This window comes from Zonotrichia leucophrys, chromosome 5, assembly GCF_028769735.1.
Source record: "Zonotrichia leucophrys gambelii isolate GWCS_2022_RI chromosome 5, RI_Zleu_2.0, whole genome shotgun sequence".
NCBI lineage: Eukaryota > Metazoa > Chordata > Aves > Passeriformes > Passerellidae > Zonotrichia > Zonotrichia leucophrys.
Window position 1 is genome coordinate 26,241,120 of NC_088175.1, and position 22,996 is coordinate 26,264,115.

General features: G+C 36.3%; 1 protein-coding gene across 1 annotated transcript; it reads right to left on the reverse strand.

Annotated features, from left to right (window-relative positions):
- Nucleotides 1-203: 203 nt before the first annotated feature.
- LOC135448076 (formin-1-like) lies at nucleotides 204-12,812 on the reverse strand. The gene is made up of 3 exons (XM_064713533.1): nucleotides 12,691-12,812; nucleotides 491-2,128; nucleotides 204-407 (listed from the first exon to the last, which is right to left on the reverse strand). Exons 2-3 carry the CDS (start codon nucleotides 2,024-2,026, stop codon nucleotides 330-332), a joined length of 1,614 nt encoding a protein of 537 aa, XP_064569603.1. The 5' UTR covers nucleotides 2,027-2,128; nucleotides 12,691-12,812; the 3' UTR covers nucleotides 204-329.
- Nucleotides 12,813-22,996: the final 10,184 nt, after the last annotated feature.

A 22,996-nucleotide genomic window follows, 5' to 3' on the forward strand; every position in this document is an offset into this window, starting at 1 on the left:
AACATAGTATTTATTATTACTAGCTAGTATTAAAAAAACCCAAAGCAAACAAACCCAGAAAACCCTCCAAAGACTTTCATGCTTGGTTGATTCTATTAGTTTAAAAATGTGTGAAATAGGACTGACCTGGACAGAAACTCTGCTGTGTCCGAGTAGTTAATTTTTCTTGCACAGCAGACTTTTCAAAATGTCCTGCAGTTGCATTCTGATGTAGGCCCCGTTGTCTGCTGGCAAATCCCAATTCTCCAGGATCAGAAAACTTCCGATAAAACGGTGGCTCCAAATCACTGAAAGAGAAGTTTATAGCCCCGTGCCTTCCATGGCCATAGTCACTGAGCATGGGTTCGTCCTCGGTGCTCTGCGTTGGCAGCGGGAGGATCCGGTGGTGCAGCTGCGGGCTGGGCAGTCTCGGAGATAACGGAGAAGGAATAGGTGACATTTGCTTGTGTGTATTAGATAGCGGATATGAATTACTAAAAACATTACTCACTGCTGCTAATGGGGGTGAATGCAGCCTTTTCTCTTCCAGTTTAAGATTATTACTTGTTTGAGGAATATCAGGGCTTTCATTTACAGGCAAGTTCAAAAATAAATGCTTGCTGTTTCCCGGGGATACCGTGGTCCTTTTCTCATACGGTGAGCCTGGCAGGTTTTTGTCTACTCTTGTAATTTGTTGCAGTCTCTTCCATTCTGCAGCTTCATCTAAACTGTCGCTCCGGATAACTTTCAGAAGAGCTTTATTAACTGCTCCCACAAGGTTGCATGACTCATCAGTAATGTGCACTCTCTCTGCTTTGTACTGCAAACCAGAGCCGTCTTCCTCCTTTTCCTGCAGCACACTGTTATTAGAGTCTCCAGCAGCTTCATCTACAGAGTACACATCACTTCTTGATATAACCTCGTTATGTGCTCTTGTGAGAACAGGAGAAATGGTTTTGTTCTCTCTGTGAGAGTCAGGCAAAGACTCTGCAGGGGAGTTGGTAGCTTTTTTAATACAAGTGTCAAAATCCTGGACTTCAGCAAGAACTGTGATTCCTGGTTTCTCCTTGCATACTGGCTCAGCATACTTGCTACTTTTCAAGACTTCAGCAGCTGCAGATTTACTTAATGTCCCAAGTTTGTTAGACAGGCTGTAGTGAGATGAATTCACCAAAGTGGTCCTCTGTTGTACCTTGGTAACTTCAGGAATGCATACTCCATTATCCACTGCAACAACATCATTGATGTCTTTTGAGCTAGAACTTGGTAAGTCAGCATCCAATTTCACGGCTTTGTTACTCTTAAGAAAATATCCCTCTTCTATCCACCTCTCTGGTTGTATTCTATAGTCTACTGGTAAATTATCCTTACCTTTTACTGTTAGCCAGCTGGAGGGAGAAAAGGAGCTGGGATAATTCCTGGTAGAAAGTCTTGTGGAGACCATCTTATTTTTCCGTTGCATGTCTTGTGCACTCAGTAAAAAGAGATGTTCGTGTAACTTTTTTCCCTCTTTACGATGTCTGATCTCCTCAGAGCTCTCTTTCCTTCTGTATTTCCTCATTTTTTTGTGATTCAAATTGTCTCTCTTTGTAGAATCCAGTAGTAACTCCTGCTGATGTGTAAGAATGGAGTAATTACCACCTTTAAGTTTCGGGACTCCGGAAACATCCTGTCGCTTTTCCTCCTGATGTCCTGCCTTAAGGTCCGGAATATGATCAGAACTCAAAGCACTGGATAACAGGTTTTCCTTTTCAGCAGTCAGTTTGTACATTTCATTGAGAAGGTCTTTTGTGGTAGTTTGCTTGAAAATAATAACTCCACAGTCTTTATATGGCCGTTCTCTCAGGGCCATGTCTAACCTCTCCCTCACTTGATAGCAGCCACAGAAACTCTCACCAGTTCTATCCAGAGTTCCAGAGCCCATGTAAGTAAATCCTGTGACCTCCCCCTTTGGATGATAGAAGCTGATGTAACAAAGCTCTGTAATGGGTTTGTGCAACAGGAGGATGGTATGTGTGCCTTCCATTATGCTTGCCAAATTAGTCATTCATTTAAATTATGTTCTAAGTGTTCCAAAGCTTGGATGACATAGCATGTGAGGCAGGGAATGGACGGAAGGCATCTGACTAATCTTCAACAACAATATTGTCTGCTGGAAAAAATAAAGAGAAGCCTGTCAAACTTGATTATGGCAAATTTAATATGACAAATAACAAGCCAGTAGAAGCACAATCTTCTCTCAGTATTTTCTGATACAAATCTTTTACCTTGAAAATATGACACAAAAACAATGACATTGCTAACACTCATAGTTGGAGTCATAATCTTTTTATATCTCTCATACATCACTCCCCTGTCTCCAGGGTTCTCAGTCAATGCTCTTCCATCAGGTAACAAGATGGTCACTAAAACACCCATTTCAAAGAGACCTTACTTTTCAATGGTGGAATCTCTTGCCTTCTCTCTGTTAAAAGTTAACTTGCTGTTGAACATTTACTAAAAAGAACCATTCAAGCATGCCTGTTGCGTTTTCACTCAGCACAAGAACCAGCATAAGACCGTCACAATGTAATTAAGTCTCACTGCTTTATTTATAAAGAAAACATTTAGACAATAAAAAAGTTTGAATATTTTCTTCTTGTACTATTTTGTGGAACTGCCAAGACATCAAGAAAAATTGGAATAACAAAAAAAAATATAGGTTCTGCTGTGTGCTGGACATTTTTTCCAGAAGGATATCGTATTTTGAGACACAGTATTGAAAGCTTTGCTGAGGTCCAAAAATTTACAAGTTTTGTATCAGTTTTTATTATGCAGACTTAGGTATCATTTTATAATGATGTCCATAAATTACTATAAGTAATTAGTGAAGACCAACTGTAAGAATCAAGCACCATCTACCCAAAATATCTTCTCAATAAGCAGTCATTTATTGTAGTAATTTAATTGCATCGGTTTATAATGTTCTTTAAACAGTTTCAGACTCTCCATTTACTTTGAGTAGTATCATTCTTCGTGCCAGGGAAATTCTTCAAATGAACACAAAATCCTTAAAGACTGAGGAGATATCTGTCTTTAGTAACAAGTAAGAACAATGAGAGCTCATACGGCTCCATTAGAGCTGTATGAGCTCCTTAATTCTGCTCACTAGGAGTTAACAGTTGAGTGGCATAATTCAGAAAACTGTTCAAGTATACGAAGTGGTAGGAAATCTGCAAAACATTTAGTCACTACTTTTCTTGAAGACTGACTCAGTAGCTAGAGACCCAGACATTATGATCAAATTTACTATCCTCAAATGACATCTATGATATCACCAGGTTCAAGTCATCCCTGTTCTGTAGAGCACATTATTTTTGGTAACATGCACAGGTTTGGGTTGGGGTTCTTTCTGTGACAAAAGATGATATGTATAAATAAGAGAACTAGCTAGCCCTTGTCTCGGCTGCACAGATTTGCTATGCCCCTCCCAAAAACCAAGCAGCTCCTCCAATCTAATCTGAGTTCTGAATCATTACATTACTGAAACAAGACCTACAGCTCTCTTTGAATCATATTGCAAAAATGATTAAATTTAAAAGCTCTTTTTCAGTTAGAAGTATACAAATCTACCAAGCTTTCTTTTTTTTTTGTAAATGGTTATTATCTTTGAATAACAAAGTTATGCCAGTTTGAACCTAGTATAAAGGCTACACGATATTAGTTATCTTCTTAGTTACACCAAATAAAACAATGGGCATACACACATTGACACATTAAAATGTAGAATCACTGTGAGTAGAGAATAACTCCTTGTAAGGAAAAAATTAATGCAGGTTTGAAATTAAGTATTAAAAGTCAGTTATTAGAAAAAAAAGTCAGTTATTAGAAAAAAAACAGTAATAGTAACAAGAACAATAACAGAAAGGGTGCTTTGTTATTATTAGGCCAATGTCATATTCTGTACACAAACTTCAATGGATTTAAAAGATTATTTGATACCATGAACAGCACTGTTTACTGGTATTTTGAAGCTTATTTCTACTAGTATATATATTTATGACCAAGAAAACATTTTAACTTCCTTGCCTTCAGCATCTTATTCTACCTTTTTTATAATCTTCCATCAGAAAACAAAGAAAGAAGTGAACTCCCTGCTCTATAAACAGAGGCATTTTAAGAAACTATCAGGAGAATTATGTCAAGGAAAGAAACTGGTAAAGGACTTTCAAATGTTATTACAACACTCATGCTCAACTTTTTTTTCACTTTGCAATCTGTTTATAAAACTGTATCTATTGCAAACCTTACTATAGGGAATGAAATATTGTAAAATAAAGTCACATTCAGGCAAAGCATACAAGTTTCCAAGAAAACTTAAAATTCTAACTACAGAACATACAACATGGAGCGATGAAAGCAACCTTCAGCATCATTGCTAAGTTTCTCTATGCAGCTTTCCAATGCATAGTAGCACAGCTGTGGGATTCAGGCTGTGAGGAACACTGTTTCAAGGGAAAAACATCTATGTAGAAAAAGCTAACAACTGGAAAGAACAGCTGAAGTTGTTAAATAGGCTGATGAAAAGCAAACTTGCTCTGCTGATGGATTTTCTTTCAGTTTAACAATGACAAAAAGTATCACAGTGGTCTTCAAAGTCTAATGCCAACACATCCATTCATTATGCTGTTCAAAATGTGCTCCTAAAATCCCAGAACCCCATTCCAACAGCTCCTTTTCTCTAGCAGGGCACATCATTCCCTTCTCAGCATGACAGATGGCCTTCCTCCTTTCTCTGATACTTAAGTAAGCCAGAATTGAAATGCCTTACTTTCCCAGCTCTCCCTAATTCCTGATTGTTACTAGGTGACAACCTGTTTCTGAGCACATTATGACACACGTTCTGAGCTATGTAGCTAATTAACACATCATAACAGCAAAAGCATTGTAGAGGAAAGGTAATAAAAATGTGAACAGTCCAAGGCTTCACAAGCTTGAAGAAAATTAAATAAATTACCGTAATATTTGTTTACTGAGCACAACTCTGATAGAGACAAATAGAGATAAACACCATCATTTTCTGCTCTTGCCTAAAATCTCAAGTTTCTCTGAGGTTCTTTCAAATTTTCATTAGACTTAAAGATATTGTCATTAGAAAGAGAAAGCTTATAATATCTTAATGAAGACAAAATATTACAGCTCATTCCAGCAGCTTTAACATAAATAAAAGAATTCCATAAAGAACTTTCCAACTCTGAGTCTACATTGTGTTTATTGGATTGTGACAAAACCAACAAAAAACCCCAAACCAAACACCACACATAAAAATACCAACCAAATTTAGAGTATTTAATTATTTGTATAATAGTTTGAATGATACTGCTTATTGTTAGCAATACTAGTTTAAAATACTGCTCTTCACAACTTCGGAAGTACTGAATTACACCAGCAAAGAGAGCATTAAGGAATATAAAACAGAGTCTATGCCAGACAGGAAGCTGCTTTATTAAATTTCAGATCTCATCCAACAGCACAAGGGAAGTATTAAAGCATATTAGAGTCCTGCCAACAAATTCAGATGAAACAGAAATAACCCAAAACATAGGGTGGAAAATCATTAAGTCAATCCACAGTGCAGACCTCTTTATACCAAAACTAATTTCTAACCATCAATACAACTTTTGGCTGTGTCATTCTGTTCAATCTAATCCAATACCATGAACCAGGAAATCGAGGACAGAGTCCATGAAACAAAAAATCTGAAACTCAGATCTCTGAATACATCATCCTTGTGATCCAAAGATGAGGAAATCTTCAGATTTCTTCAAAACTTCTTGAAACCAAAAACCACAATTTAACCAAATGATAATTTACATGAGGCATATGAAGTTAATTAAAATCAGGTTTAAAAGTTTCTGGCTGGAGTGCATAATATGATGATGCCTCACTAGGAGCAAATACATTCTCAGTAACCAGAGTGCCCCACACTTCTTCTGGTACTTCATAGATCACTGTCTCATTTGACATAGCTGTAAACATGCATATTATCTTCTTAGTGTACAGAAGATGGATAAAAACAGTGATGGTACTTTGGGGTTTAGAAGTAATATTACCCTTTTTCACAGAAAAATGTATATAATGTTTGGCTAGTCAAATATAAAATAATAGATGTATTATTTGCACCAACAGGTCTCAAAATCATGTTCCCAAAAGGAGTCTGACATGAAAGTTCTCATACCTCTGTAGCCTACTTCTGTTTAGCAAAGCAATATCTATCTTTTTCTGCCACAACTGCATCAGCAAGTTAAAAAAAAAGGAAGCTGTCACACAACATGTCCTCATGAAACTGTTTTTGGAGTCAACCATACCACAAAATTGTCCAAAATCTGTTTGTCAAAGATGACTAATTTGCAAGAATTAGTTTCCAAATGGGATTTCCATCACAAACTCACCCATCTGATGACTTAAGAGGTTGCTAATAAAAAAGTCTGCAATGGATATTACAAATATGAAAAGTCTTTAATGTAGGAAGTACAGTAAGTAGCAAACCAGCAGACATTAAAGCAGAGAATGAGCAAAGACAATCTGTACACCAATCTTAAAGAAATAACACAGTAACAGCCTGTTTGAAACAGACTATTTCAAGAAGTACAGCATTTAAACAAACAAACAAATTTCTTCTGCACTTCAGTCAGGCTTTTACACTCTCCACCTTGCTCTTAGACATTTGGCATGGAAAGAACCAAAAGAGCAGATGAGTCAATCTTCTTGCTTCTAGGTTGGTTTATTTTTTTGACTAGAACAGAGTTTTCTGGCTGCTGAAGAGGCAAACTGAAAGGTAAGTACCACTAAAAACATTCCTTACACTGACACCATATGTAGAAGCCCAAACTTATGATTCAAAGTGATGCAAAAGATCCTTATGAACAAGCAAACAAACATTACCCCAAACTCTTTGATGGTAAGAAAACCTGTAATTAGCTCAGCTGGTTAGAGCATGGTGCTAATAATGACAAAGTTGTGAGTTCTATCCCTGTATGTGCCATTCACTTAAGAGTTAGACTCAATGATGGTTGTGGGTCTCTTATAGTTCAGAAAAGTCTGTGAAAAGAGCATTTTGCCAAATCTGGAGATTAAAATAAATATTACAATTATTTTGTCTATTTTAAAATAATGACAAGGTTTATTCCTCAACAGCAATCACACGGTATACTGTGCTTTACTAATTTTACATCAATACATATACCTCATTCAGACAAATAACTCTCCCCTACAACATCCCTACATCCCTAACACCTTCCCCATATCCTTTGTACCTAAGATGAGCACCTATGAAGTCTTATAACTTAAAATAGAAAACTACTCGATATGTGTACAGAGGAGAGTGGCTAACATTCAGATGAACTCATACAGTTATGTAAAAAGTAATTAGAGGCAAGAGGAAAATATCTTTTGCCTCAGGTCACAGATGTCTTAATGAAAAGCTGCACTTATTAATTGTCAGCTGATTTTCAAGCAACAAAGAAAGAAAGAAACAAACAAAAAGCCATACTATACCAGAAAAGCTACTACAGACAAACTATTCACATTACCTAAAAAATAACTTTTACATATTCCAGCACAAAAATATTATTGATAAATAAATATACTGATAAAATATATTATCAAAAAATTAAGAGAAAAAAATTTACATTTACAGTGAACAAAAAGACACAAACTTGCAATAACATATTTGTACCTGTCAGACTTGAGTCATAAACTGCACACATGACTTTTTCCAGTTTTAACCCAGACAGATAATACCCCTTACAATAAAACATTTTTTCTCAGTACTTGATCAATGGGCAAGTCTTACAGGATACACAGGAACTTGTTTCCACTTCTGGCAGCAACTATAGGATATTGCTACAGGAAAATAACATGAATTAAATAAGTATTTTCAAAATAAAAGGATCATCTTCTTGTTAATCTTTGTCCAAAAGCTTTAATCTTGCTTGTTCAAGTAGCCAACTCTTCAGCAAGAGCTGCATCTTGTTCTGTATTGTATTAATAGCATCTTTAATTTCCTCAGACCAAAAAAGAACATATTTATTTATTCAATTATTGAATGCCCATGCTTGTTAGTTTCATGGTGATATTTAAATGAGGCATTTAGTGTACAGCCTTTTAGATCAGAGGTCTTTCACCAAACATCAATTTCAGAGACTTATCTGGCCATATATCCTGAACTTTAAACCCAGTACAGTATTCAGGGAAAGCAAAGTAAAAAAAGGCTACACTGCAGCAAATGGTTGAGCTGTTTCATCAGTGAGAGAAGAAAACACAGCTGCAAAAAGTTTGGACTAATGGCAAAATGAGGTGCAAATCGTAGGGATGCTTCAGTGGTGAAAACGAGATAAATTGAATTTAAAGAATAATAACAGCAATTAAAACCTCTCCCATAACAACATTTTATAACTATAGAAGGACTCCTTCACAAAATAGAGCAGGTTTTGCATATATCTTTCTATAGTTAAGGGTCAAAGACTCTGTCCCACATTAAGTTCCTAAGAATCAAAAACAATTTTCTAAAATAATGTATTTGACAAGTTACAAACCTATTTTTAATTATGCATGTTTTTCAAAAAATTAGGTGGTTGAGAATAAACTCAGTAATACTTTTAACTTTTCTCCCTTCAAAAATTTTAGTGGTCTTGAAATTACTTTAGCCTTAAGGAATGTTTGGCTGCTTCAAAAATTCTAACAATAAGTCAAGTTTTGAATACCTTGGCTGTATGAGATAAAATGGGATGCAATGACTTGGGATGATAATATTAACACTTCAAATCAGAAATTATTAGATCAGAGAACTATGATTGCCTTTGTTTTCCTCATTCCAACTTTTTGCTAGAAGCATGTCATACACAGCTAAATGGTTTCAAAATATGACTACAACTAACCAAAATTATAAACCAAATTGCTAGGAGAGATAATAGATTTTCAAAAGGCTTGGTAAAGAAGTAGGCACTGGGTTTTAGATATACATTTAGTTTGTTTTATCAGTCCCAAGTGCATATCATTAACATTTTTAAGAGTCTTGATAATGGTTAGCTGCTTATATGTCAATGTCAATTTCTTGGTCTGCTCCCTATCATGGAAGATTGAACACAGAACTTTTATTAAATTCAGCAAGTCTGTCAACAGCAAATGCATTTTTACCAATAAAAATATTTTAAAATAATTATAAAACCCAAATTAGTTTAAGATTAAACAGCTTACATAAATCCCTCATAGAAGTTCGAACTTATCAACAATACAACCCTCATTGGGAAAAGAAGCCATAAGATTAAAACATGAAGAAGACAGTACTTCAATATAATAAGCTTACAAGAGAATGAGTAAGAAAAATCTCAACTTAAATCTTGACATAAGAAATGCCTATTTTACGTCAAGATTTCAGTAGTGACATTTATATTAATCTATAAGACTTGATGACTCTTTAAATGGGGGACATTAGCAATTGGATATAAAGAATTTAAACATCCGTTTTAGTTTTCTAAGGGCCCAACTCAACAAAATGTCTATGGCCTTGCAGAAATAATCAGCTCTCAACTATAGCCCCACAGAACTGGATTTAAAGCCAAGCTGAAGGTCCAAAGTAATGACTGGAGGTTCAATCTTCCATGGAAAGAAATGGTAGTACCTGCCTGGCTAGGAGACAGTGGCTTGGATAAGAGCTCATGCATCACATTTTGTGTGCTTTCTTTCCAGCTTCTCAGCCAGAAGTGCTGACATATACATATTGCATATTTAGCTATAGATACTGTGTCTCTACAGGAAAGAAAAATGACAAATACTAATCTGGAAAGATGCAGTGAAATTGCATAAGACTAAATGATCATGGCAAAAAGAGCCCTTCCCTCGGGTTTCTTGTTACAGGCAGACCAAAGCTCTATAGGCTCCACTGTCTCAGAGGAGGTTTGAACTACTCTGGGCACTAGACATTAAACCAGATTTTTAAAAAAATCAAGAACCAGCTTGGGATTTGTCATTAAAATATGACTGCAGTCTTTGCACTACTGTCTCTAAATATGGGGAAATAAACATTAATGGTCATAACAGGAATTATAGCAGTGACATGACTATTAACTAAAAAATCAGGGGTTGTCATCAAGGAATAATGTATAAATATAATGTATAATACATTATATTTAATAATTTATACATTATTTATACATAATAATGTATAAAACATGCTGAAACAGTAGAAACAATTGACACTTGGTTAAGGTTCAGATTCCATTGAGTTATATCTATTTGTTTACTCCATGATGGCCAGTTTCCTGCATTTTGGTATTCCTCCTGATACCTAAACCCTAATGGAATATCCATTGAGATTGTATATCTTTTTAAGTCATATGAGATCCAAGCTAAAAGAGGAAGTAATTTTATGCCAGAATAGCTAAAGAAAAATTAAAAGGCGAGATATTTAGATTCCAGGAAGATTGGGTGGAGAAAGGGACGCAAACTAATTTTTGGAAACAGCATCATAAAGGCACATAGAAAAGTTGGGTGTTTTTAAGAATAGAACTCATTCAGTTCTTAAATGCTATACTCTAGGAGCAAAAAGCCATTCAACCCTTGAGCCTTAATGAAGACCTCTGTGATTCTTCTTGCTTTTTTTTTCTCTGCTCTTGACTACTGTCTGGAAAGTATTATTTGGATTTAATTGCAAAGGCTGCTTTGACTTTTGGCTCAATTTCCAAATGTTTTATATGTGCAAGTTAAAGCAGGATCAAAGCCTCAGAAAGGATGACCTTGTTAAGTGATAGTGTGAAGGCCCTAGGCCTTTTCTTAGGTAAACATAAAAAAAACAAACACAACAACAACAAAAAATACCCCCGAACCCAAAACCCCCAATGAAAGACCAAAAACACAAAACCCCCAATGTCCACCCCTTGCCAAGTAGTTCTTCATATACCAGGCAGAACTGTTTCTTCACCACCTTTTTATATCCTGACAAATGTCAGTATAAAGCTGAGTTCATTACCTTGGCATTTATTTTGAAACCCAGCCATTTCCCATTTTTCCACTTCATATTTGCCTACAGCTTTCACGTTACAGACACAAAAATCTGAAAACAGAAATTGAAAGGAAAAATTTCAATTTCCTGGAAAAACCTGTCTGTGTAAGAAAATCTCTATAGAGATAATAATCTTTTACCTATGCCTCTATTTCAATCTTACCTTCACAAGATGCAAAATATTAGAGAAACATTGTCCTTTTGTTTACGACATGATTAGTCACCCATGCCCACATAGCTGTACCCCCTACACATACATCCATTAAAAAAAACACAGAGGAAAATGCATGTCCATGCCACTTGACTTTCAGTGAGATAGGTTCAGCTCAAGTGAAAACTCATTTCTATTGCTCACAACATGTTTGATTTCACACCAAACTGCAACTTTCTGCCTTCGGAACAGTCTTTCAAATTAAGTTGATGTTATGCATTGACAGTTTTTTTATAGTAACATAAAAAAGCAGTTCTTCTTTCTTTCACTCTCCATTTAACCCAATGTTGCTAAACTGCTTCTGCTGAAACTTACCAAAACAAGCCTATTCCACCTGCAAGCACGCTCCAAGCTAAAGGTCAAAGTTTCACAGCATTACATGGAATTGGTTTACCTAAACTTCACAGGAATACTACTGATATACTTTTAGAACTATCTTTAAATGTGCACATATTAGTTTAATGATAACGCCTGCAAGATATTTCTACAAGTAAAATGATCATTAAAGCCATCCTGAATGATTCAAAAGATGGGTGTAAAAATTAACTAAAATCAGGAACTTATTCAAAATTCCTTCCTCTGTAATTTCTCAGCAATTTTTAAAATTGGCTGATTTTCTGTGAGGCTACAAGAAAAGAACTCATTATGATTCCTGCTACACACTTGAGAAAATAAGTATCACAAGACAAGAAGACTGTGGGACGGCCGGAGGGACTAAATATACACAGTTCCCAGACCAACTCTGTCTGTAGTATCATGATGTGATTTAATACTGCAGCTGAGGAAAGGAGACCGTGCAAAGCTGCAAGAGAAGGGTTTCTCCAGGATGTCAGTATCTGTTTTTTTCCTACGTGTAAAAGACATTAGCAGATGTCAGCATACAAATGCATTCTAGCTCAGTTCATCAGTAACAGTTCATCGGCCTCATCTGCAGTGGTGACCCCTATAAGGTTCACAACCCAGAGTAACAGATTGTCCGAGCGCTGTAAATATTTGTCACGTGTTTCCCACTCATCTGCCCTCCCGAGCGCCCGACGGTATTTGCACACATCAAACGCTACAGAATTATAACAACTTGCGTTCCCCGCTTCACTGCGCTTATCCCGCACACCAGACTAGAAGAAATCGAGGATAGTTTAAGAGTAATTTTGGGCGGGGGGAAGTAATCCAGTTAAATTTATTTTAATAGCGCTGTCAAGAAAGGGGGAGGGAGGAAATCTACGGACTTTCTTCGGACCGCAAGAGAAACTAAGAGATCACAGCTCTCGTGATCCCCCCGAAGCTATTTATAAATAAGCAGCCAGAGAGAAGACGAGATGCTAATGACAACCAAACAGATCCCTTCCCTGCAGTCCTGAGTTAGTGGTTTTATTTGGTAATCCACTCGATTGCGGCAGAGCCACTGCGGGGAACCGAGCAGATGGGCAGACCGGGGGGCAAGCGAACGAAAGAACATTACCTTGCGAGAGGCAGCGCGCCGGGCGGCGGGGTTCCTGCAGCTGTTCGGGGTGCCGGGAAGGACGCGGGATGCCGGGCGGCCGCGGGGCTGCCCCGTGCTATTCCGGCCGCCCCCGCCTCCTCCTCCCCGGGGCCGCCGCCGCCTCCCGGGGCGCTCCCGTTGCGGGGCGCGCGCCGCACCGCTCCCTCCCGCGGGGCGGGACTGACGGCCCGGCTGGCCAATGGGCGGGCCGCGCGGCCGGGCACTGACCAATGGGCGGGCCGCGCGGCTGGAGCGCGCCGGCTCCGCGCGCGGTCCGGCGGCGGCCGCGGGTCCGTCCGTGGCGCGCGGGGCTGCGCCGCTCCCGGGGCCGGGACTGGCGGCCCTGGCGGTGACAGAAACAGAGGCGGCAAAGCGGGTGGCTGGGGAAGTAACGCATCACGGCGGCGGCCGGCTTGGCTGCGTCGTTAACTGCCGTTGCATAATCCGTCAAATCTGTTCTCCTCCTGGATGAGCATCGCTGCCAATCATGTCGCTACCGCTCACCACAGTAATTGCAATGCAGCCCTCAAGCGAACCAGGCGTAACTCCAGACTGCAACATTAGAGCACAAGAAATTCTCTCCTCTACTCCTAACACTGCTAGAAGAGGAAAATCAGAATACAAGCTGCCGTCCTAAACTACCTCATGAAATACCTTGGTATTTCAAGGGACATAATTTTAGGTGGAGCAAGGACCTAGTTCATTGGTCTGAATCTCACTTTTGCATAAGTAATCTTCCGGCTACTCTTCCCTGGAAGTTCTCAATTCTTCAGAATGAAGAAAAAGGCTTTTGGAATAACCGATTTAGGTAAAAATAATAGCGACAATTCAGTAGTAACAGAGGTAGGGTTAAAATACTTCTAGTAACTGACACAACTAGGAGAAAAATTATCTTGTAATTTCCATAGGCATTTAATACCCTTGCCCGTGTAGTCAACTACTGCAACAAAATACCTTTTCTCACTGTGACTTGTAGCCTCCTGAAAATGTCACATTTCATTCTGCTTCATGAATTAGTTTATTAAATTCTTAATTTTCTCATTGTGCAGATCTTTCATAAATAATTATGATCTTACTGAACTTAAACAGAAAACATCCACCTCTATGTGAAACACTAGAGATTATCAGATTCTTATTACTTTAGACCACTCACATCTTCCTTTCCTTTTGAAAACTTATTAAAATGAGTTTTCCTACTTTTTACCTGATGTTTTTTGATGGTCAGCTGGTCACCTATACATGTACTAGCTCATAGTCTGCATATTGAGACACGTCTGCAGACTAGGGAATGGAAAAAACCCTGGCTGAAAGTAAGTCTTGTTCTTCTGATGTCTAGTACTTTGAAACAAAGATTAACAATTACTTTCTTAGTAACTTCATTTTGCAAACACGTGATTTGTGTGGAAACACAAGTTCACAGAAAGCAACCAACATGAAGTGATTATGTCAGGCTGGGCTGCAATGTAGGGCACAGTGAGAGCAAAACCTAATCTCTGAGAGGTTTCCACTTCATCTGCACTCATCTGCGTAATCAGCTTTTCATCTTGTCATAGGATAAATGCAACCTGCCTTCTGCTTCATTTACCCCATATAGAGCACTGCTATGGATTGCTACGAAGCAACCGGTAAGAGCTCGTGTAGAAACGTACTCGGAAAGGAGCTCAAAACCATTCCATTTTTAAAGGAAATTAAAGCTTGGAAGTCTCCTATTTGCTAAGTTAATACACTAATTAGAGCTGAAAGCTATTCACTACATCCAGTAAGCAAACTGACCCTGCTTTAGAAGAAACAACCCTTACTTTCTGCTACCATTGCATTTCTTAATCTGTGATTTTGTGTAGGGTAATAAACAATAACTGTTGTTTAAACCTTTCAGGAGCTTTTACAAACTGCTAAATTCCAGTGAATAACCCAAGTTTTGAGCGGAACTGGTGTCATTATCACTTGTTTTAGTCTCAGTTCGTCTAAGTGTGGAAGGCTCATACAAGTAAAGACCTTTAGGGAGAAAAGCAAAGAGTAACAGCCTCCTGTTCAGGCTGCCCCTTTATTTGGAAAATCACCAGAAATCATAGCTAATAATCAATTAAACACTTTACAAATGGTGTTCTCAGGAGTAATGTCTGATGCGCTTTGATGTCTGACAACCTAACTCTAAACTAAGTTCTAAGGACTAACAATGAGGGTACAGGCTGGCCAACTACTTATTTATAATTCTTTGTGCTCTTCTCTCAAAGGACGAATATTTTTCTGTATTACTGTCAGAAACATGTTCATGTAGATGTATGGTAATCTAAATGTGAAGGTGTATGGGTAATCTACAGGTACATGAGGAAAACATGAACTGCATAATGCAAAAAGGGAAGTAGGAAATAAATCACAGTTTGCTGCCAAAGCAATTGTTACCAGTACATTTGCACTTGAAAATCTAAAAAGCAAAGAGCTATCACGCATAAGACAACTTTATTTTCTGTTTTTTTTCCCCCCATACCTGGATCGAATTCTCATCCCTGAACAGGTATTTCAGGTTTTTAATATGTTTATTCTCTTGTCTTAAAATTGTACATCAGAGCTGACATTTCCACACAGCAGGGATATAAGATTTAATATTTTCATCTTAAAATTAATGCTTTGAATTCCCAACAAACGCAGCTCCATAATGCAGCAATTCTTTGTCTACTTAAATTTACATGGCTGCTTTTGCACCAAAAAGATTTAAATCTATTCCTAAAGTTGTTTAGAAACATGAATTGAATGTATTTATGTCATAGGGAATACACCCAGAACTCTTTATTCTTGCTTTCCTCCTCCTGAACCCTCTCAAATCTCCGTATTGTCATCATCCGATATTTTTCGACCCAAAACATCCCATGCCTTGGAACAGCAGCATGAGTTGTCATTCCAGGAATACCAGACACTAATTACTACTTCAGATTCTGATCCTCTCTGTCCCAGCTGCCAGTTTTATTCTCATATCTAAAACTCAGAAGATATTTTGCTCAATAATAATGACAACAAATTGTGAAATTTTATAGAATCCTTAACAGGACCAACTACAATTCTAGTATTATTGTCTGATGTAATGGATAGACAAAGAAAAAAAACAAACACAAAACCATCCATCCATTTAAGTGTAAGACACCATCCACTTTCTTAAAAATTATTAAAGTAGATAGAATTGGAATTATAGGACCTTGATTAATTTGTATCTTCTTATATGAAAAAAGCAATAACACTGCTTATACGAACAACATAAATGCAAATATATTGAAATGCTTGTTTCAAATCAATTGGATGGAGGGGTTTTGAGCAGTGTTTTTGGGGTTACTTTTGCCTCTGCAGCATATACTGCATTGTGTTAATTTGGTTTATTCATAAATTTTTCACCTAAAACTGTCTAATACAGAAATATTATAGTTTACATTAGTAATCCATTGCATACATCAATATCAAACATTTTATCCTAATGAGAAATACAGATTTGCCTGTTTCAAATTATACCAAATCAAGTAACTTTGGCCAAAATGGCTTTTTCTCTGATTAACAAAATGGAACTTCAAAAGACAGCAGAAGAGAATCTTTGCAATTTTTAAAATCCTGGATGCATGACTTTGAAGTGCTGCCAACTCTTGTTATTAGATGACCTGATTTTGGACAGGGAGGAAGCCAGTCTTACAACAAATAAAAGTATGTGTATGCAAAATTCTGAGAGTAGGGTGAAAAATTACTTTTTTTTTATAGGAAAAGAGCATAATCAGGATTGGTACAGAAAGCAGACAGAATGTTTCAGAAAACAATGTGGAAGACCTCTCTGGAAATGAGTATGTGTTTAAGTGGCTAAAACACTAAAGGTGAAGTGGTAGGATCAATTTCATCAGTACATTGAAATTGAGGTGTTCTCTGCCAGGCTTAAGTATAAGAAGAAAATTAAGGGAACTGGTGACAATTAAAATTTCAAAATAAAATTATACTAAGAAAAAGCTCTCTTTATTTGTATATTGCATTCTGTAAATAAATACATGGAAACATCAAACATTCTCTGAAGATTATCAACACCAAGTACTTGTCTGTTACTTGAAAAAGGAGGAGTTTACTGTTTGGCATAAGCTACATACCAACAGATTTACATTAAGCTATTACACCATCAAATCTTATAAAAATCAATAGAATTGACACAACTTCTCATGCAAACTAAACAATAAGATTATGAAAAAAATTGTGTGTGGGTTTGTGTGTGGCATTAAATGCCTCCTGGGAAAGATTAACAGCTGTATATACAGCCATTTATTTAGGTCAGTAGTGAAATTCCGTGTCCAGAAAAAATAAATTGGAAAAGAAAAAGAAGGTTGAGTATAATGACCAGATATATGTATCAGTTGTATTGGTTGAAAGATTGTGGAGACAAACTGCCCTCAGAAATGGTCCTAAGAATAAAAAAATCTTGGGACAGCAGAAAATCATTATCACTCCTCGCTCTTTCTCTGGTACACGTCCTATTTTACAGCCATTAGTGAATCTAGAATCAAATGTAACAATAGAGGTACATTTCCTTAAGCAGAATGGATTCAGTTTGTGCAGAAATGTTAAAAGCTATAGCTAAGAGCCTGGTTTCAGTATGCTGAAAGGTTGCATTCAAAATACAGGAGTCATGGAAAGCTGCAGAGCACAAGTGGAGAGCCTCTTGGTGTCCATGTCACCCTCAGCACACTATTCTACATGCTGATAACAGCAGTTCAGATTTCTGTCTCCAGTATTCACTTTAACATTTTTATCCATGATATATATGCTACAGTTTAATATTTTAAAAGTCTGAAGAGAAAATAGACCAAAATAATAACAAAAGCTTCTGTAACAGATACAGCATATCTTAAAAAAAATCCAATTTAAGAAAAAACCAAAGTAACACTCAATGATCCAATATTTTTAATACAAAACATCCAGGAGTTCTGCACAATAAATAGAAATGTAGGGAAACAATGTTTCAATGTAGGAAATCAATGTTTTTCTATCTGTATCAGAGGTTTTATACACATTTCAACCAGATGCAGTCAAGCAACTGTAGCATTAATTAGATGGAAAATTATAATTTCTCAGGCCTAGTAGTCTGAAGGAAAAGGTGAAGGAGAAGAAAGGTAATCTATGCACAAAAAAAAATCACACCTTCTTTAAAATGTGAATGTTCAGCACCACTGTCTGAAAATATTTGCAAAATAAGTTCAGAATCATACAATGGCTCTTACAACCTCTCTGAACTTACTTCAACTGATTTTGGAAATGTGAAGGTGTTTTGCAAAATTTAATTAAGCTATTACCTTGCGAGAATCTCACTTTCACACTTTGATGAGTCAAAGAACATTCTAAAGGAATGTCTAAGCTCACCACAAATAAGGAATTGAGATGAAAAAACCCCAATTCTCTGCACATTTTGCGAAGATGGACTATTACTTCTTCCTATATTATGCAGAAAAATATATTATTCCAAACAGTGACTGGAGTAGAGCATAATGTAGCACTGTCAGATCACCAGTAGCTACTTAGCTTAGATACAATCCTTATGAGAAAATCTTTATTTCAAACAATTTTCTCTTTATGTCTGTGGGATTTTTTCCTCAATTTATTCAGGAAAAAAAATAATCACACATTCAGCTGCTCTGCAAGCACAACACATATATGGAAGGAGAAAACCAGATAACCTTGCATGATTTAATCACATAAGCCACTTCATAAATTCATCATGTGAGTTTGACATTTCTCATTAGAGAATATCTAGCTTAGAACAGAAGCAGCTTTTTTTTGGATGAAAGTTACTAAGAAATGTTTTATTTACAACCATAATTTATATAATCTCACCAAAATAAATCCCAAAGTTAAAATGCTTCAGATGTTTAATGACTGCATTTCTTGAAATTGTGTCTCCAGTTTGAACTTTTTGTAACTCTCTGATGCTGACCAGACTTGGCATGCACACTGTCTACAAAAAAGTAGAGCCTGCCAAGTCTAAGGCAGCAGAGAGCAACACAATTTATATTCCCAATTATTCCAGGAAGAAGACTCATGTAGCAGTAATGCTGGTCTTTCAAATGTTATTTAATTTACCTTCAGATTCTAAGCAGTTGGAAGTTTTGCAATCCTAACAGAGTCAGACACAGTGGTTACAATGTTAACTAGGATAATCAGCTGACAGTCATCAGTCTGACCATCTTAAAAATTTTACTTTAACTTTAGTATGTTTCTATGGCCCTGAATGCCATGGAATTCCCCATTCCCCCAGTTATACACATGGATAAATTTTGTAGCTTTCTGAAATAATATTAATCTTTGGATGTAGAAGGCATGAAAATGTATAGTTCCAGTTATTTAAGTAAAATTCTTATTTTGAAATAAGCTTCTACCTTCTTTACATTTAAAATATACTCTTTTAAGTAATATTACATCTATATATTTCAACATACAATATGAAATAAGATATAGATGTTTCTTGAAATAGGATCAGTGACCAACAGATTTAAATAATGTTAAAAAGCTGAAATTTTTATTTACATAGTATCTGCACAGGGGAAAAAAGGCAAACTAAGAAGCCTTGCTCTGATGGCAGGGGAAAGACAGTCAGTATAGAACTCAGCCTCTGCAACAGGATTTGATCATTGAGCTTTGAGGTAAGCTAAGTCTGTGTTTGGCTGGTAAGGGTATATGTAGTTTATTAGTAGGTAAAATGAAAGAACAAACTGCAGTTTCTTGAAATTAATTGTCACGGCAATTGGTAAATGGTCTCTCATTCAGAAACATTCCTGATAGCTGCTCTTTCTCAAGGATTTGAAAAGATCACAATGATAATATTGATAAAAGGCACACTCTGAAAGGGAAACAATAACCTATTCTACTCACACAAGCCAGTTATTTCCTCAGAGTTCATGGTGTAATATTTATGTACTCAAAAGCAGATGACAATGAGGGATTGGCCATTAGGTGTATCCACTCAGCAGTAGCTTAATCATGTAAATATATTAGAATAGCAAAATTTTGGGCAAAGATATTTAGCTTAATGGTCCTAATATCCAACTTGGCCCCTGAACATAGGACTTAAAACCAGTATGTGTGATAACAGCAATCTAACTTTTTATCCAAAGTCACTTTCCAGCATAAAGCACAACCATGTCAAAAGTGTAAATGTCATGAAAATCACTGGAAGACAGATTGTTTTAGCAGCTACAGAGATACAAAAGATGCCTTCTACTACTAAAAACTGCCATATAGTAACCTGTTTTCACTAAAGTCTACTTGACAGGAAATGCAATGGTTAGTTGTGTGTAACCTTCCTACATTAACAAAATAATTGAAATATGCCCCCACCACTGCCTAAATGTGCAAGAAGTTTTTTGAAGAATATAATAAACAATTGGAATCTTGAATGTATTTTTCCTCTGTTACATGAACAAAAAACTTCTTCATGTATTTTTCAGAATATTTTCATATGCTAATTGCACAGTTGCAGTTTGATACTCTAGAATATTCTACAAGTTTGCCTCAGGGACAAAAATATTCAAATACTCATACCAGAAGCAGGACATCAAAAGTCGTTATTTGTGTAAGCACATTATACAAATGTAGATACCACAGTATTTGAGAGAAAGATCTTTTCTACAAGGAAGTTCTGCATGGAATTAGACTGGCCAGATAAATAAGGCCCTAACACCTTACTTTGAGAATGGCACATGTCAGAGGAGCAGGCAAGGAAGATTACTGAATGCCATTTGCTGCTTTCATGTTGGAGGGAGATTTAGGCATCTCCTGAGAGATGGTATTTTTAAATTATTTTTTTTAATTAAAGTATTTTTAAATTAATTACATCCTGTAGACTCTGACCATTGCAGTAAACCAGCCATCTAGAAAGCAAGCTACTGCTTGGAGCAGACAAATGACCTGCAAAATACTCTGGCTGGTTGTTTAAAGACAGAGTCAGGAGAAGAAGCAAAACAGATTTTAGATTTGCAGTGCTCAATTGCCCTAATAGAACTACTCATACAACAATACACCTGCTTCAAAGAGATGTATACAAAAATGACAAGTATTCGAGCCAAAAGGTTTGGAGCAAAAGATGTGATTGAATGTGTGAAGCTGAATTGAGGCTTAAGGAAGCATGTTTGAAGGTTCAATTGACATAAGGTTCTGGATATAATGCTAAGCATTATATCACCTGCTAGCCGGATCCAGGGCCGTGTACGCCCACGCGCAGGTATGTGCATTGAGGAAAGAAAAAAGAAAGATGAACTTTATAGCTGCTTCATAAGATGGTGTTGTTCATGGTTATGAAGCTTCAGATGAGGCTATTTTTTAATTTCGTTGAACTACAAATTACTGTTAGTTTTAACCTTATGTTACCATGCCACTTTCCCACAAAGAAAGTATTTACAATTTTCCACATCAGGTGTTATACTAACCCTATTTCTGACTGCCTTTTAGTTTCATATTCAGTAATTCAATAAGTTCATTATTATTAATATGAAATTTAATCTCATTTTCCACATTTATTATAAATGTTAAATAAATGTACATTTTTCATGTTTTCCCCTTAGAAATCACTTCCAGCCTGCTTGACACTTTACCAAAATCTTTAAAAGAAAACTGCTGAAAGATCTATAATGTATGTACAGATTTCTGGGAGTGGTGGCAAAGGGAAAAGAATGTTTTTAATGTGACATTTTGCCCAGAAAAACTCTGTCAAGATAATTTAAATGCAGTTTTGATAATACTTAAATGTATTAAGAAAGAGAAAAGTGTCCAGAAAACAAGGTTCTCAAGGAAAAACCCCAAATTAAATGTGTGTATTTTATGACAATCCAGGTTAAAGCCAACAATTATTTATGGAAGAAATGTAAATAAGAACAAATTAAGATAATGTAAGATATAAAAAAATGTTATTTAAATGGCTGTAATAGCATATAAACTTTTATGTAGTTTAAGATTTGCATATGCTCATTCAAATTCACTTGTAATTTCTTATTTTTTAATTCCAAATTACAAGTATAACTTCATCTGCAATTTCTTTTAATAATTTTTAAAGCAGGAGAATATTCTAATCAGGTTTTTATATCTTTATATAATAATTAAAAAGAAAAGTTACGTAGGTAAATTATGGAAAGAACCTTCCAACAGCCTTCTAATATATAAAATATGATAGATAGAATTCTAGTAGCACCAAACAAGAGGTGACCACAAATATCCAGGGCTTAGTCATTTAGGATTTTATGGATTAAAACTAACTGCATAAGCTCAGCCACAGCCCTAGCAGGAAACAAGTGCAGATGGTGCGCTACTCAGCCCATAAACCTGTTAGAAAGATGGTATTCCACCAGGATCTCTTACTCAAGTGATCTATTGGACAGGGTATGTGATACAACTGGAACTAGAGATGTAAATGTTATTGAATTCCTTCATTCATTGCCAAAAAGGCTTGTTAATAAATTTTCTACTGTTGGTAGAAATTAGGTATCTTATTCTTTTAAGTATTCTAATGATTTGTGACCTTGGAAGAACTTAGGCATGTGACAAAAGCAATACTAGGCAGGTGGTGTTGTCTCTGTCTGAACAGAAAAATAACAGGCAGTCTCTGACTTTACCTTCTGCATTGTCTGGAAGCTGAAGAGAAGCAATTCTGCTTGAATAATGTTCTGTCAATTACTGCTACAAATCAGCATCCTGGGGTCAAAATTGACAGTTTCCAGAAATTAAGGTGGGTAAAGATTATGAGAGGGAGCAAATTAGAGGAATAGAAACACAACCATATATATGGTGACTCATAACTATCTATATTTTCCCAATTTTTTAGTGTATAATGGAATTTCTTAATAGGTAATGGTAAGATGAAGTTATGGTAAAATAATAATATTTGTCTTTTGACAAAATTACTCAGCATGTCTCTAAGCTATGAAAATTTCAGTGCAACTGGCCACTGAGGTACAAATCCTACAAATAGACATGTACTTGTTTTTTTAGCACAATTCTAAAAGACAAAGTGGTAAATGAAATAGAAGTATTTTCAAACAACACTTGTTCAAGTATCTTTTGGAAAAACCTAGGATGTCAACCTAAGAATGTTAAAGTAACTGATAATATTTTAAAAGTACTGCAGTCTAAAAAGTAATTTGATGGCACCACAGAAGATTTTTTAAATTGTTTTTAGATTGGGAGGAAGGGGCTGTAAAAGGGGCTGGAAACTTTAATCTTCTGTAAAAATAAATTTGAAATTCTCATAAAATATAAATCTAGAAACAGTGATATTGATCTATAA